The 17673-nt window shown below is 39.4% G+C and overlaps 2 protein-coding genes across 3 annotated transcripts; one reads left to right on the forward strand and one right to left on the reverse strand.

Moving 5' to 3' along the window:
* Positions 1 to 120: 120 nt before the first annotated feature.
* On the reverse strand, positions 121 to 2760 carry LOC105691124 (protein C12orf4 homolog). Of its 2 annotated transcripts, none has more exons than XM_048657951.1 (9): positions 2527 to 2760; positions 1891 to 2412; positions 1587 to 1808; positions 1280 to 1504; positions 959 to 1211; positions 772 to 892; positions 582 to 700; positions 382 to 507; positions 121 to 308 (listed from the first exon to the last, which is right to left on the reverse strand). In XM_048657951.1, exons 2-9 carry the CDS (start codon positions 2397 to 2399, stop codon positions 195 to 197), a joined length of 1689 nt encoding a protein of 562 aa, XP_048513908.1. In that variant the 5' UTR covers positions 2400 to 2412; positions 2527 to 2760; the 3' UTR covers positions 121 to 194. The 2 variants fall into 2 exon arrangements, with proteins under 2 accessions (XP_048513908.1, XP_012264832.2); XM_012409409.3 differs by having other exon boundaries at positions 1280 to 1507; positions 2527 to 2757.
* Positions 2761 to 2831: 71 nt separating this feature from the next.
* Positions 2832 to 4550, forward strand: LOC105691120 (SUMO-activating enzyme subunit 1). Its single transcript, XM_012409403.3, has 6 exons — positions 2832 to 3067; positions 3191 to 3362; positions 3438 to 3694; positions 3770 to 3948; positions 4035 to 4167; positions 4251 to 4550. Exons 1-6 carry the CDS (start codon positions 2970 to 2972, stop codon positions 4420 to 4422), a joined length of 1011 nt encoding a protein of 336 aa, XP_012264826.1. The 5' UTR covers positions 2832 to 2969; the 3' UTR covers positions 4423 to 4550.
* The last annotated feature ends 13123 nt before the right edge of the window (positions 4551 to 17673 follow it).

Here is a 17673-nt window from a genome sequence, read left to right on the forward strand (position 1 = left end):
GGTCTTTTATCACCTTTATAAACTGACGAAGAGTAACAAACTGACCAAAGCTGATTCTAATATCTATCGTCTCCGTATACTTATATTACTGCAAAGTATAATTAGGCATTCCATAGATCGTTTTCTTTACATTTAAATATTTTTTTATTATATCCGTTTATTTACATAGTGATTGAAAAATAGTAGAATGAGATTTATTTTTTAGGTGTCTGAGGGGTCCCCGTTGCTTTAAATACAAGAGGGTTCGATACTCTGAAAATACTCGGTAGCATTGTGGCCAGTGTTCCAAAAACCTCTTCGGACATCCCCTAGAAATGAGGAAAATCGTTAGTTTCTTAAAACATTCGGCCAGAAGCCGGTTAATTTTTAAATATTTCTTACTTTAGGGACTAGAAATTGGAGGTTCTTTAACTCTGCTCCTCCCCAAGATGCCATTTCGATCATGAATCCTTTCACGCATTTGAATACCAACTCAGCTCTCTTCGTACACCAAGCGACAGTCATGTCCTATAAAAACGAAGACAAACGAACCATGAAACTTAGAAAAAAGGCTGTTTTGAGTAGCTTTTTTTAGGACTTACTTCGGACATTTCGTGTACCAGCAGCACGGGTATAGTTAGAGTAGTAACGTCGTTGCTGCAAGCTGTTTTCAAGATATTTCTTAGACCCAAAATTGCTGAGTGACGAGAATTTATTTCACCTGAAAAGAATCAATGGTCAAAGATCGTTCACTTATTTTCATTCGTGTTTTCTTTTTTTCATTTTTCAGACCTGATCTCAAAGAATCTTGAACCACCATGTGAAATACGATGTGAACTTGGGCGAGATTCGAGTGACGAGTAATGAAGACGTCTCCGATTTGCAGACTCTTACTTCCAGTCGATTTTCTCGCCTGTAATGTAAGTAGAAAAAAATATATAAGAAAACAATTACGATTTTGTAGTCAATCTCCGTTTACCTGTGGGTCACTTCCTTCGCGGTGGTGAGCCTGTCGCCATGCTACTACGTCTTTAACATCATCCCTCAGCTTTTCAAGCTGCTCGTCTATCGGTGGAAAATGGAATTCGGTTGTTAGCTGACAGATCGAACAAAGTTCTTTAGTTACCCCAGAAAAACTTCCTACATGGTTGTCGCTCAGTAAAACTAAACCGCATAGGTCATTTGAGTAGAGGCCGAGAGCCGTTTGCAGTCTCTGTGGTGTAGGGTCCATTCTGAAAATCATGAGATCCTCAGAGAAGCAAATGGAAATGCTTTATTATTGAATTCGATCTTTCCATACCCAGAGTCTCCATGTCTTGTTTTACAAAAGTCGAATACGTCCCCCGTCATTATTCTTATGTTATGCATTTGTTTCATCTGTGATCCCAGATGTATTGTGAAACTCTCTTCGAGTTGTGGGAAATCTGTGCTTGAACCTTTGTTGTCCTTTCGCCCTGAATTATTAGAATTTGACGAGTAATTATCACGATGCTGTCCAGGAGGTGGCATTTGAATCATCGGAGAGCTTCTGTGGCAATGGAGACAAATTTTCCTTAAATTTGGACTCTGTGTTCTACTTCCCAGCTTTTATAACTTGATAAACTTACACCGGAGAGGGTAGCATATTAGTTTGTTGTTCTTCTAAAAGTCTCATTATCCAATTTCGATACTGACGACGTTGTTCGAGTTTCAATGCATCCACTTTAGAACCCCACTGACCTTGAAGGAGACTTTGCTCCTCAAAATGACGGCCCAACATTGCATTGATTGACCTTTCCGTAGATCCTGCTTCCAAAGTTTCAACTGCCATGCGAACTTCTTCAGTTTGTCTAAAAATTGATTTTGTAAACAATTATTTTCTTAAAAAGCGACACAAACAAATCTTGAGAAGAATATTAGAAAAAAATTAACTTTTGAGTCAATCTCTCAATCTCAGCATCCCTTTGCTGGACAATATCGGTTACAGCTCTGCCAAATTCATGTTCGGCTTGCAGAATAGTTTCCAATGATGGTGAATGTACAAGCCTATGATAAGCTGCTGCAAATAATTCCTCATCAGTTGTTCCAACCGGTTCGGCATAGGCAACTGTTTTTTCTTTGTAAATCTTTTCCCAGTTCTTTATTATCTCTTCGACATCAAGATTGCCATTTTTTGCTGCCTGTATGAGACTTTCTGCTTTATTATCGTGAAATTCTAGAGTCCACTGTTTCACAGCAGCTTCAAGTTCTTGATGTAAGTCGTCCTCGACGTAACAGGGGAGCTTGAAAGCTCCCACTATTCGGTGGGTCAATTCCTTTACAGACCCACTGTGAGGGATTTTGAGTGGGATTTCTAATTCGTATTCCTGACCAGTTGTACATGTAGGAAATTTGAACTTGAACAAATGGTCAACATGTTCTTGTTCGGACATTTTTTTCATTTCAATATCTCAGCTAAAAAAAAAACATCACCATTAAGCGTGAGAGGAACATAATCCAAATAACAATGACAATAATGATATTACTGTTAATGTTAATAAAACAATTTGTCTGACTGATTGTACTTACTGTCAATATATGCTATATGTCATTGTTGAGCTGTCAGATCCTGAGAACGCTCAAAAAAAGACTGTTTAGATGGTTGATGGGTGAAATATGGAATCTTGTGTTGTCTTCGTAGGGTGGAGGGTATATTTTGCTCTTATGATTCGGATGAATATCTTCCGGATTGCATTGTAAGATTTTTTAGAACGATTTTTACGTTTTTTTGACACCTATTCGATGGGCTGTCAAAAACTCATAGCTCATCTGGAGTTACGTTTCGATTATTATACGCCCTCTATCGATGCTTCTCTCTTCCCTCGTGGTCGACCTAACAGCACGTTTCGAGGGCGATTGTAATCATTATCGAACAAGTTATAAACTGAGACGCCGGCCGGCAACGTCTGGCAATAATAAATAATTTAACTTCTCCAATTAACGTGTAAATTGTTAACGTGCATAATATCAAGATGAGCGCAGAGCTTGATAACGTAATCGAGCTCACCGATGCCGAGGCAGAACTCTATGATCGACAAATTCGACTTTGGGGGTTAGATTCCCAAAAGCGGTAAGTATAAATCATACAGAAATTGAAGAATAACCTGAAAGATTTGTACCTCACCTATCAGACAAGACATCCGGATTGTACTCAATAACAATGGCTAGCTAATTCTTCCTATTTTATTTTCAGGTTAAGAGCGGCAAGAATTTTGATCATTGGGGTTAATGGATTTGGTGCCGAAGTTGCCAAGAACGTGATACTTGCCGGTGTTAAATCGATGACCCTCTTAGATGACAGAGATGTAACGAGACTTGATATATGCTCGCAATTTCTAGCACCAAAAGATGCTATTGGTAAAAATGTAAGCACGTTTCATGATGTCATCTCAAAGGTCTAGTTTCATTTCCTTTCCCTTCAAATAATTGATATCTTTCAGCGTGCCGAGGCATCACTCGAAAGAGCGCAGAGTTTAAATCCTATGGTAGATGTTGTGGCTGACACCGAGAGTGTCGATAAAAAAGAAGATTCATATTTTTCAAATTTTGATGTTGTCTGTGCCTCACAGTGTTCAATTACACAATTGAAACGTATTAATTCATTATGTCGTAAATACAATGTCAAATTCTTTGCTGGCGATGTTTGGGGAATGTTTGGTTATACATTTGCCGATCTTGGGACTCATGAATTTGTCGAGTACGTGAAATGAAATTTGTATTTTGCTTAGTTTCTAGGTGAAAGCACATAAAGTAATTTACTTTTTCACTACAGAGATATCGTTCAGTCACAGAAAATCGACCCATCCGAAGGTGGTGACGTATCTTCGCACAAAGAAAAGTATGAAAATGTAACAACCACAGTCAAAAAAACTTTCAATTTTGTACCATTTGAAAATATCTTAGATGTTAATCAATTGCCTAAAGAAGGGGAACCTTATTACCTGATGAGGAGTACGTACCATATCGATAAGTCTAAATGAAAAAACTCATTGTTCTCACTCGTCTTTATTTAATAATTGTTAAATCATTTTATTTAGTACTTCTAAATTATCGTGAAAAACATGGACACGACCCTCTGCCCAGCGATCGTGATGGGGATCCTTTGAAAGAAGAATCTGCCGCTATAATCAAGAAATACAGTCTAGGAAACAAGCTAGACAATTTAATAAGGTGAGAAAAATAAAATCAAAACTAAAACTAATCAATATGTTAATCAAATTAAATCGATTCCCCTTTTATTTTTCCACGTCCAGTGAAAATCTTTTCGCTCAAATAAGTCCGGTGTGCGCAATTGTTGGCGGCGTAATGGGACAGGAAATAATAAAAACGGTATCCCAAAAGCAGGCGCCTCACAACAATCTTTTCATATTTAATCCGGATACCATGTGTGGAAAAATATTGTGCCTCGGACAAAAGAAGGAATAAATTTTCAAAAAACTGGGCCGGTTGATCGGAACACGAGAGAGAAGAGAAGAATTTATTTTCCATTGTAATTTCTGTATTTTGTAATTTTTAATTTCATTCAATTTCAATAATAACGATAATATTAACTGAACTGTTAATTTTTCACAGGTGTGAAATCCATCGTATTTCCTTCTTACCAAATGTTCTTCATTTCTCGATAGTTCATTTTATCTATCAAATAAAAACTCCAGTGATTCACTGATATTTTCTTATCCGGTTATAGATCTCACATTCCTAAAGGTACGCGTGTCGCATCGATTTGCGTTGGAATTATGCATGTTATATACGTCATATACCTCAGTCTACATACCCACGGGTTTTACCTTAGCACGCGAAACTCGCTCTAGATATACTTCTATCTGTGCACCTGAATTCTTTATTACCTCTATTATGACTCACCGCCAGGGAAATACCTGAGCGTTCCTCGATCCCGTCAAATTACCAGAATATGAGTTTATGCTCGGGTTTATATATTTACTTCAATTTGTAATCGCGTACTTGGTATTCGTTATTATTATTTTTATCATTATGACCGCAGTTGATAAAACTGAAAAAATTGAAATTGAAAATTGAATTCGGATTTCCGGCGTATGAGAAACCAAAATTGGTTTCGGATCACTAAATCGTGAGCGTGTAGCGGGAGGGAAAAATATTGTATAGAACGAAAACCGGAAATTTGATAAAAGGGTAACCCCCTTGGTAAACGACGTGTGGAGGGGTTTAGATTTGCCATTTTTCAATTTTTCAATTCCTCGAGTTTGCCAACATACATTACCTATCTACGCGAATACACATAAAGAGGAGACAGGAGAATAATGGAAAGGGGGAAATTTCATGCTCTACGAAACACGAAATTACTTTTTTTTTCTTTCTATTTCTGCTTTTCACAAAGAGCGTTTCAAATTACTCTCGATTCCTTGTATCCATACATAGGTATAACATGTACGACACGTACCACGGGCGGCGGTGACTCACGATGTCAACCCCAACATTTTTATATAAATGCGGTAAAGAGAGAAGAGGAAATAAAAAAATGAAAAAAAAATCTCGTGGTGCAGCAAACACAATGTAATATGAACAATATACACACATACATTTCGTAAATTGTTCACCTAATATTTCTGACCTAATTCGTACGTTTCGTGACATATTTAATGATTTCTACAATCATTGCGGTCACTCCACCCTCGTATAAAAAAATTATAATACACACGTTCAAAATATCTTTACATAAGTATATTTATACATACATATACACGTAAACCAATGTACGATATAAACGCGTATATAATGGATATTTATTATTTATATTATGAACGCGAGCACGTTTCTTCCGTTCGGAAATAATTTCACCCTTATTTTCCTTATTTCTTAAGCTTCTTGTTTCACTGTACATTCCTTTTTCATCTATTTTCCTCATATCAAACGCGAGTAACTCCGGTCAGCACGCACTGCACGTTTTCTATACCATCGTTCTGTTTTTCGTTTTTTTTTTTTTCGCTTATTTCACCCCAATAACTAGTATTTTTTTTTTTTTTGTTTCCCTCCAGCATTATGCATGAAAAAAGGTGTAGGAGCAGGGAATAATGATAATAATAATTCGATTTCAGTCGGGTATATTATTGTAGTTGAAAAATCATGATGTAAATTTGTAAAATAAATCGTATCGAGTGGGGTATTAAATTACTTCTAGTTGGCTAGAGGAGGAAATAGTTTTGCGTTTATGAGCTCAATATTTTACACGCGGATTCCACGCCGCTGCAGAGCTGAGCAGCTAGTTTTATTTACATAGGTATATAGACGTAGGTATACATATGTACGCGTGTACGTATATTACAGAGTTACTGGGGAGAATATAGGTGCAATTCTTGAATTGTGCATTCTTTACGGGTTCGCTCGGGTTCACCATGTACTTCACATACGAATTTACCTATTTCTCCATCCCCCCAGCCCCCACCCTCTTTTGCTCTTTTCTCATATACCTATATGTAACTGCGTGCAGATATACGTCGCAATGTTTTATACGTAGCATGGGTATGTGTGTATCGTGAGGGTGGTTATATATCTCTTTTTTCGCATATATATATATACGCGCACTCCGTAAGTACGCGAAACTCGCAGTGAAAATCCTAGGTAAATAGACTACCAGATATCCATAGGTATATGGTTTTAAATATATAGGTATACTTAAGTATCTACCCGTCGTCGGTTATTCACTCACGTGCAAACATTGTAGTTACACACACACCCCCGGTAGGCACCATACCAGCTACGTACTTTACGAGTTTTCGGTCTCAGCTAGCAGCTATCTTAGCTTGTATTTCTCCTACCCAAAGTCACTCGCCTATTATATATCTTAGCTACAAATACATAAAGTATTTTATTACCTTATTTTGTTAATGCAAGTGCACATAGTCGCGCGCTGTTATTATATAAAACAGAATTGCCACTCGCGCGCGCGCGAACTTGACAAAATGTAATTTATCATTATCTTATTCTTGTTTATTTTCAAAGTTCTTCCCTAGAGATATTCAAAATATCTCCGTCGATTCCTCGCTGCGATGCGGCATATGATTCAGGTTCGCTGTAATACGGTGTACGACTTTAAAGAGTAGAAAGGGTCAACAGCCAGACGCATGTGACGACGGGTTAAAAATCGATCGTCATAACGACGACGACGACGACGACGACGACGTCGACGACGGCGGCGTCGAGGTGAAAAAAGTGTCTTTAAGTCCTCCGAATGATGCGAATATTACCGTAATCGTAATTACCGTTGTCATTATTGTTCTTGTTATTAGCGCTAACCGCTACTTCGAATCGCGTTAGTCACAAGTTTGCGGTAGAAACTCGTCAATAAGTTATGAGATTCTACGCGGAAGCGCGCCGGTTACTTCTTTACTGCAACGTGGTTATACGTATACCGAGGACTCGATTCGCGGGTTACGCCTCCTTGGTTTTCAATAATTTCAGGTCGGCTGGTTGTCGGACTCGCGATACACATTAGGGGTGAGTTTCTCGCCGAAAGCTTCTTCGGCTGAATTCAGGCTCTTCGCTATCTTCCTCGGGGCTAGAATATGTATGTAATACCTACCTACGTCGAGAGAACTTCACGTGAATATGAATTCGGAATTTTGAATAAATCGCCTCGGGGATCAAAATACTCGAAAGTTCTCGCGATCGCGTGAGTTATTGTTTCCATATATTCGTCGCATGACGCGGTTACACAGAATTCATTTTTTACTCAATTCCGTTACACAACATTTTCTATTTCTCTGTGTTCTACATTTTTTTTTTGTTTTTTGTTTTTTTGTCTTTTTTCGTAGCGTCGAAAAAAAGAGGTGGACTGGTAGAACGGGGGTAGGTAATATGTCATATGAGTAACCGAATGAGAGAGAATTATATACGTGCGGTTCGGTGTGCGGCGTGTATTTCTGATTTTTCTTTTTTCCCCTTTATTTTCTCTTTGCCCCATGGGTTGTAATAATTCAAGCTTTTGTTCGATTCCGAATAACCGTAGGAGAAATAAGTGGGAAGGAAGGAAGGAAAGAAGAAAAACGTGGCGGTGGCCGGGGGGGTGGGGGTGGGGGGGGGGGGCGGGGAGAGAGGAGAGGGAGGCATTATTTTAGGTCATGTCTTCGAAATGCTTTTTGAATTGTGTGCGACTCGGATCTCTTCAGCGCGCGGCGTGCGGTTATCGCAAGATTCCGCCGCGCCGTCGCGCGGTTTCGGAATCTGTTTTTTTTTTTATTTTTTTTTTTCCCTTCCTTTTTTCCATTTCATTTCATTTCTCTCTCGGTCTTTCTTCGCCCCTTTCATCTTTTATATGAGAAAACTGTATACATATGTAGTTATGTGTCTCTAGGTATGTAACGTACAAGATATACGTCTATACGCGGGAAAAGAAAATATGTTTTTTACTTCCTTCTGCACAGAAGTATATCTGCAAAGTGGGGAGGAAAAAAATAAAAAAAATAGGAAATATGTGAAACTATACGAGGAAGAATTTTCATTTTCGTTCAAACATGTTGGGGGGTAGAAGAGAGTCGGTCTTAAAAATTTGATCGATCATCGACCGATCGATCGGCCGTGTCCGCGGTGATGAGGGAAAAAAGTCAGGAAAAATTCACAAACTCGTAGATTCGACGATAAGAAGAAAAGTGAAAGAGGAGTCGAACGGGTTTGGGGGGGTGGTAATAAAATATATAAAAGGAGGAGGCGAAATCGCACGTCGTTTTCAGGCTGTACGGTTATAAATATAACGTACATACGGTGTATAAAGTATATCGGTGAAAAAACTTAAGAGCTGGCTGCTAAAACGTTCGCCTTTATAGGTGACTTACCTCCCTACCACTGAGTGCCACTTTAAAGTATTTTTTGGTAATATACGCGCGATTTCTATACACACTCAAATCTATAGAACGTAGACAGTACGTCGTACGTGAAATATATATGTGTGTATACGTGTGTAGCCGGCGGAGTTTCAGCGGCGGAGCAAAAGTAGAAATAAGTAGAAGTAGCAGAAAGCTGTGGAAATATAGCACGGTAGAAACGAGAAGCAAAATTCGTAGTGACTTATGGGTTTCGCGATTCCCTTACACTGGCACGAGTGCCACGGTATACCTCGTACGTGAAACGTACGTACCTTATTCCAGAAAAGTGCGGGAGTAGAAAGGGGGAGGGAGGAAAATCGAGGAGACTGCATCGAGAGCGTCAGAGTCCCGTTTTCCCGTTTTTCTTTCTTTCTTTTCCTCCCTCTCGTATCCGTCCTTCTCGTTCTATCTGTAGCTTCGTTTCGTTCCAGGATATCGTATTGTGTTTTCATTCGTTCCTTTGGTTCAAGTGATTTACGTCCCAACGGGTTCCCGGCTTTCCCACACACGCCTGCCTCTCCTCTAACGTGTACATTCTTTCGCTACCCCATTTTGAATATAGCCGCGAGCTTTCGCGACGTATACGTACAACCTTAACGCGACGTAACCTAACGCAAAGCAACGCGCGTTACATATTTATGGGATTTTTCTGTTAGGCCTTTTATTTTTCAGGGTTTTTTTTTCTTCTTTCTTCTATGTTTCCTTTTCTCTTCATCTCCCGCTCTTCCTTCTTCTTGTTTTTTTTCTTTTTTTTTTTTCTTATTTATATTTTTTCCCTCCTCTTTTCCGTTATGCCAAACAAATTTTGAGGAGAAAATCTGAATGTGAAATAGAGGGTGACTAACGTCATATTGGAATATGAAAATAAAAAATTTTATAATGTATACACATTGATATTTTTTTATTTTCGCTGCAAGCTGTCACTATACGCGACGCAACTTTTGGCATCAATTTTTTTCTTCTGTTTTTCGTTTCGTCCGTTACTTTTTTTTGGTTTTTGATCGTTTCTTTCTTTTTTTGTTTTTTTTTTTCTCCATCTCGAGACCAACGTCCGCACCTTTGTACGCGTGTCGACGTGCGTAGTAAATGAATTTGAGAAGAGAAAAAAAGGAAAATTTTCGAATTGTTTTACAATTGTTTTCGATAAATATTTATTCTAGCCCTCGACGGACCCCCATCCCTTGTGTAGCATTAACATGATTCGTGTAATTTGAATCGATCGATGTGTAATCGCTGTATCGAAACTACTCTACATGGTCATGTGCGTATAATGCGTTACATGTGCGCAAGGTGATTGTATACCATGTGTACATGCGCTATATCTATCTACGATATACATACGCCGCACATACATATGTACGTGGTACACCTATGAGAATTACCGATATACAAAGCTTCCGATGTGCTTCAACCTGCAGCATCTCCTACTCTGTCAATATCTCCTGTTATATATACACACATATATACGCTGAATATATATGTAGATATATATATATATATATATATATGTATAGATTATATATATCTATATATATATATATATATATATAGATGTATAGGGAGATCGGGAGTTGCTTCCTCCGGTTGCCTACAATTACCAGAGTTACTCGTCGTGGTATCACGTGTCCAATTAGGTTTGACCCTTGACACACCCTCGACCCCCCGCTCGCCGCCCCCTTCCTTAACCTCCTCATCACGCCCACCCCTGAACCCCCAACTATTATTTTCCCCCCTTACGTGTGTTACACGTACGTCTACGTAGGTACGTGTGTAATGATAATTAAATATCATACAGTGGTTCGTTTTTCGAACGCGATTATTATATTTCTCGACTTTGATAGATTATTTTTTGGTCGTATTAGGTACCTACCGAGTTATACGGATGATGTGTAGACTGTGAATAATTAGAGGTGATTTTCGTGACTTTTTTTTCTCAATTTTTCCCTCTCCTCTAGTTCGTCAATTTTTAAACACCTGCACTCATATCGAAATAATCGCTTGTTACGTATAAGGCGTGAGTATTGTACAACGCGAGTGTACAAGTGAACCGATCATTTATATTTTACGTGTAATCGATTTATAAGTACGTCGATAATTTTTCACCGTCGACAGCTAATTGTATTTATATTTCTACGCGTAATTGAAATTTTGATTGTGTTTTTTAGTTTTTAGTTTTTTTTCTTTTTCTCGTTTCAGGTACAGAAGAATTCGAGAAGCCAACAGATAAGTATATATGCATAGCTGTGGTACACACGCAGGGGGGGCAACGATGATGATTTGTGCGAAACCGGAAAAGCTTAACCTCGATTTAGGCCTCGAATAACTTACGACAGTTGCTTCCGATTTGATACGGTAATATTTTATTCAGTTTCTTTCCTTCGTATTTCATTGGGGTAAGAACACAAGTATACACAAGTATACGTATACCTATATGTCTATCCACTGTCCACTGTAGTCACCCCATATTATGTGGAGAAATAGGGGAATTATTACGAATCGCATCTCTATAATATGTACGACATACATATTTGTGGTCAGTTATTCCCCGGACGCGCTCCATCGCGACACATACATACATATTTATATACCTCGTATGTAGTATATCACATACACCCAGTCTCATATATACCTATGTATGCATGTAATAGAATATTCAACGGCGTCTTTCGATTGCTTTTCTTTTTCATTGCTTACTTTCTTTCATCCCGCTTTTTCTCAAAAGTATTTCGATTTTTTTCCGATTTTCGATATTTCAAAAATAAGGAGAGCAATACCACGACGTATGCCGCTAGCGTACGCACGCGCCATGTAAATTTGTGTCATGCGAATCGGAGAGCCAGCTTACATGTACGCGTAAAGGGTAAGAAGGGGGGCGCGGGATTCGGGGGTGATAAAGGGTCGAATAGAAATTTCTGTCTTTGACATATTGCGGGTATCACACTTATCCAACTTCTGCCCGAAAAGCGTAAGCGATATGCCCCAGTGACATCGCGTCGTTGGTTCCTTCCTCATTCTTGGAAGCGACCCCCGGCACGCGTGTAATACACGAGACGACGTACCCCCCCCCCCGCCCCCCCGCACATGCATGTTATTTTCAAGATTTCGAAGACACCCGTTATTACGCGCGTAATATATATATATATATATACGTACGTATGAATTTTCTCGTTCGCTTGAAAGACCGGGGACCATTTCGCGCTCGGGAATAGGGAAACTCTGCAGGGATATAGTGTAGGTATACATATATATATATGCGAAACGGTGAAAACGTTGAAACGGGCAAAGAGAATCCCGATGACAGCCTCTTCAACGAAAATCGTCTCCATTCGGATTCAAATGAGGCGCCCATATTCAGCTCTCTCCGCCTCTCTCTCTCTCTCTCTCTGTCTTTCTCTTTCTCTCCATCTTTTTACTCCCTTCTCATCAACCCTCGCCTCACTGACTGACTGACTGACTTACTTATTATACTTTACTCCCGTATACCTATAGTACCGTTCGCGCTCCACGCCTCATAGAATTCGGAATCTATTTTCTCCTAGCTGATACGAAGAATATTTTTCCTCTTACTGTTATTATTATTATTACTATTGTTATTATTATTATTATTATTGCTACTGTTACCAGTCATCGGTGTATGATATTGTTTATCGTTGCAAATGCGCGACATCGACTGCGAATTGGTTTTTCAGCGGGAAACGGATGGAGTTTGATTTTTGAAAAATGGAAAAAGACGATGATGTGTATAATATGTTTGTTATTACGGAGAATGTGATGATTTTTTTCACGCCCGCAGCTCGGATTACCGTATATCTTCTTTAGCTAATTGGAGATTAATAGAAATTTCACTCGAAGTAGAGTGTGCGTATGTATGGACGGGGGTTTGCAGCTGTTGTGTAAACCCCGAGGCGTCTTAATTACCTAATTGGTTGAGAAATTCCGAAAGGTGTATATATATACATATGTATACGTGTATATATACGGGGCGCACTTACTATACGTAATACACAAAGAGGGATTCAGATCTAACAAGCGCAGAAGCCGGGTGGTTGCCATCCCTAAATTCAAAGACCTCTCTCTCTCTCTCTCTCTCTCTCTCTCTCTCTTTCTCTCTCTCTCTCTCTCTCTCTCTCTCTTTCTGTCTCCTTTTCCCCCAACCCCCGACGGCGTCAATATCTCCTTATTTATTCATTTCCGCGTTTCATCTCGTCTCTGTATTGCACACAGCTTGTATTACAGCGATCGAAAATTACTCGGTTATTTAACGACGTTTCGTATATAAGGAGGGCGAATGAGAAGCGGATAAAAGGCTTTTCAGAATCGAATTTTAATCGACTTTAACTGCGTAGAAATATTTGAAAGTAAATATAAGGAGACGAAAATCGTGTGTAAATACATAGGGGAAATAATTTCATCGAAATTCTCCTTCGTTCGATCTTTACGATTATTATTCGCGCGGTATAATAAACGCGAGTACGTACGTACGTACGATATCCAAGCCGACGACAAGGCACGATTTTGCCGTTTCTGTTTTCCATATGATAATACCGATGCCCCGTGGGTGAGCTTCCGGTATCCTCCTTTCCTACCCTCCATAGGGATCTATTCTCGTCGGCGAACGGGTATTATATCCTCAGATTCGGTTGTTGTCGTATTTAGTGTAGCGGTGGTAATGGTAGCGGTAGCCGCTTCTCTGACGTTACCAAGTTCGGTAGCACTCGCTCGACTTTAGATCACACTCCATTAAAGTAATGAAGACGCTGTTGATGCCGAGGCTGAGCTCCTACGGCTCCCGCAGCCTTCTCACGGACGTGCGGTACGTATACCTATACGTATATATGTATATATATATATATATATATATATATATATATATATATATATATATATATATATATATATATATTCATGTAGTTCCTGTTTATGTTGGAGATTTTGCCACGCCGCGAGCTCTGTACATTATGCATGTATTGTATACGCGTATATACGTATACAGAGAGATTTTCTTACCAGGAGGAATCTTCTTCGTCTCCCCCGAATTTTGAATCTTTTGCCATCAACCCCCGGCTACCCACCCACCCCCACCCCCACCCCCACCCTTTGGCGTCGTAAGTACTCGGAGAGAGAGAGAGAGAAGGAGAGAGAGAGAGACGTGGTTGTTAAACTTTAAACAAACCGTCCTTGAAAACTCACCCTTGTATAGGACCAACCGGTTCTCCGCGCTAATATCCATCTCACGGTCCCTCTCTTTCGTTCTCATTGTCACCGAGATCCCAAAGGATTTTATTATTCATCTCCTTTTGCCGTGTTATAGAAATAATATGTGTGTATATGTGTGTATATATATATTACACCTGTGTATGTATTATGGACGTACTTCGCTAATGTGCATAAAGTCACGCCTGTTGATCTTGAGAAAGCTTTCATCAGGGTGACGATAGTCGGAATTCGATTATGGTCCTCTTTTTTTCTTCCGAACAGGATATCTTATTTTGAAAATGTAACTTCGACCATCAGAAGAGAAAACAATTTTGAAAGATAAGAACGCAAATTTTTTTAGAATATATAAATTTGGAATTTTTTTTCCCACGCGTTTTTCATCCTCAATACCTATGTGTTCCTATTCATGAAATTCAAAGTGGCGATATACGTGGTCGTTGTTTTCGAGGACATTCGGCGCGTGTGACAAAAATTTTTTTTTTTTCCCGTTCCATTCCCTTCTTCACATTCGATACTTTCATGTTTCGTCCTATTAATTTATACTTTATTCTAGTTTTTTTTTTTTATTTTGTTTTTCAAGAAGCGCGCGATCGTGAAATATTCAAGTGTCCAGTTACGGCCTCCTCTCTTCGTTTTCCTTTTTTTTTTTCCTCTGGTTTCATAATAGGACATTCGTCATTATATATAACAGATGTCACGTCAGTCGCCGCGTGCCTTCATGAGAGGGCTTTCATGGAGAGTCGAAAATCGGGGAACGAAGGGGGGGTTAGTAAGTAAGTCGATGCGGGGTGTATAATTTTTTATTATTTATTTATTTTCATATATATCTTTTTGTTTCCTATAATTATGTCATCGACGCGACCCGTTTCGCTTCCTCGTGAAATACACTTCTGACCGTGTTTGTTAGTTGTCCTCCTCCACTTCACATCGCTTCACTTCACTTCAATTCACTTCAATTCGCTTCGCTTCTCTCTTGTCCATCACGTGCGCTGCACTTCTAATTTACCGTACACACTATAAATGGAACCACTAATATTGCGTATTGTACCGTCAACAATCTCGATGCACTGTTATTGACTCTCTCTCATTTTATTTGACTCGCCTACGTTACGACTGCATATTGTGTACCCACCCCGCTAACTACCCGTGCATTATCATATTACCCGGCTAATTGTTCGCCCATTCGCCTTGCACCTAGATGCATCTCTTCTTTTTTTTTTCTCTCATTACCCTCGACTTTGAAAATCGCCATAAATTTACGCGAAACAATTAGGTACCGTTACAATCGACTGCGGACGATTTGGGATTAGTCCAGAATCGATTCCGCCAGGTGTACGTACTGGGTGATACGGAAATGACGTTTGAAGATTTTTTCTTCTCTTTAGATCTGAAAATAAGAAAAGAAAAATACTCTCTCCAAGCAACAAATTATCTCTGTACTCGTCGTCTTATGTACGTTATTTTGATCGATGTGGACAGAGAAAAAAAAAAAAAAAATTGTATGCAATTATTAATTCTGATGAAATTAATTTTGTGATTAATCAAGTATATATGTATAGGTAGAGCCGAGTTGCGGAGGAGTGTGTTTAACTCTTTGAATATCATGTTCACATATTTATTCATCGTGTTGAAAAGTCTCTCTAAACGGCACTAATGGGTGGGCGGATAGGAAACGAAGCAACGGATAAGAATTAACGGTCGACCTGTGCCTGACATGTTTGCTCGAGCTCTCTTTCGAATTCCCGTACCCCCCCACCGGTGCCGGAGAAACGATTGCGGAAAACAACCCCTCCGTCTAGTTACGACGATTGAATTCTTTCGGAGTATATGTATACGCAAGCTTTTACGTCGCGGGAGCGGGGCGGGGGGTGGGGAGGGGGGGGGGGGGACGATGCACGTACGGGGAATCTTCGGTAGAAACACACCCTGTAATCTGTGAAAAAAAGAAGCACTCGAAACAGTGTAAATATACCCGCCGTTGGTACACGGGGGATAGACGTTCTACCCGACGACGTACTACAAAGCCAATTATCTTTTGACTGAAAAATTTTGGCCCCGTTCCAAAGGCGGACCTCCCCCTCCGCTCCTCCGCGACGCGGTTTGATTCTTTATTTTTCAACTGTTTTGCAGACACTTGTTCTCAATTTTATTTCGAGTTTTCATCAAACACGAGATCGCGAAATGTAATATAAGATGTATAATTAACGCGAAGCTGCTAATTGACGTGCGCGCGTAGCGTGTTTTTTTTTTTTTTCTCTTCTTTTTTTTTCTCTCTTTTCTTTCTCTTCGATAATCTTAGTTTTTAGAAAGAGTCGGAGAGGGTGAATTCGGTAAGTGCATAGCTAAAATTCTTATAATCGTCGTGTTACACTCTCCTATACAGGGGTATACATGTATAATCGAAATCCTTGAACAAATTCGATTTTCGGATAAATAGTCGGAAACGGTGTACGCAGTTACGTGTACATATGCGTATATAATTTACAACAGATATATATACATATATATGTATAAATCGCACGTAATGTACACCGAAGATTTTCTATTATGCAGACAGAACAAATATAAGTGTAGATACGTCAACTTTGGCGTAACTGTATATAAGGGCTCTGGGTAAATAGCCGCGGGTTAATACCCGCCGAGGGTTGGATTTCTTCCTCTCTCTCCGTTTTATATATCTTACTCTCTCTTTAACCGTAGGTATTCCACGAGTTGTTTTATCAGAATACACGCACATCGCGTATCTCTATACGTAAGCGTGTATTCGTATAATTGATTACAACATCAAACTGACTTGTAGTTATGGATCCTTGCGCAAAGTGCTGCCTGAAGCGCGTGTATATACGGAATATTGATTATGGACACCGTGCTAGGTATGTATACCAAATCTATATACCAACCTTATATATATATATATATACCATATATATACGAGCAAATTGTGCGGAGTAAGTAACGCATGTAAGTGTATTTTATGCATTAGGGATACACGTATATACTCACCTCTTACGTATAACGTTACGTTACGATTTTCATACCTCGGTTGAAAATTCTTTTACTTCACGGTTGAAGTAAAACGAGCGCCCAATTTATTGGCTTTCGAAGAAAAAAATGAGAAAGAGAGAGAGAGAGAAATCCGACGTCGGAACGGAAACTTTTTTTTTTTCTCACAGATACTCGGGGGTGAAGTTTACCGCGGTCGCATAAGCGGCGAATGTAGAATCGAGTCGAATACCTTGTAGAACGGAATTGACCGCCAACTTTTAGATGTCCTACTCAATTCCATTGTCCGGGTCAATCTGACCGTGCGATATTATTTCTCTACGCTAGTTTATGGGGCGGGATGAAACGGCAAAACGGAGGTGGGGGAGGTCCTAGTCCCTCCATGTGAATGAAAAAAATATTGTACAAAAAACCAATGCAAGGGAGGAGATTTTTAATATTCAGATTATGATAACAATATTGCAACATAAAGTTCGACGAAGAGCGATCTGTCAATAGTATGGAGTTCGCCGCAGTAATAACAAGGGAACTTCGTTATTTTGACAGATTCGATTTTTGTCGCGCAGATATTCTGCTCTGACGAATAATTGACGTGGTTGTCTGCTGACATAAAAAAACC

The sequence above is a fragment of the Athalia rosae genome, chromosome 7 (assembly GCF_917208135.1).
Source record: "Athalia rosae chromosome 7, iyAthRosa1.1, whole genome shotgun sequence".
In the NCBI taxonomy this organism is placed as follows: Eukaryota; Metazoa; Arthropoda; class Insecta; order Hymenoptera; family Athaliidae; genus Athalia; species Athalia rosae.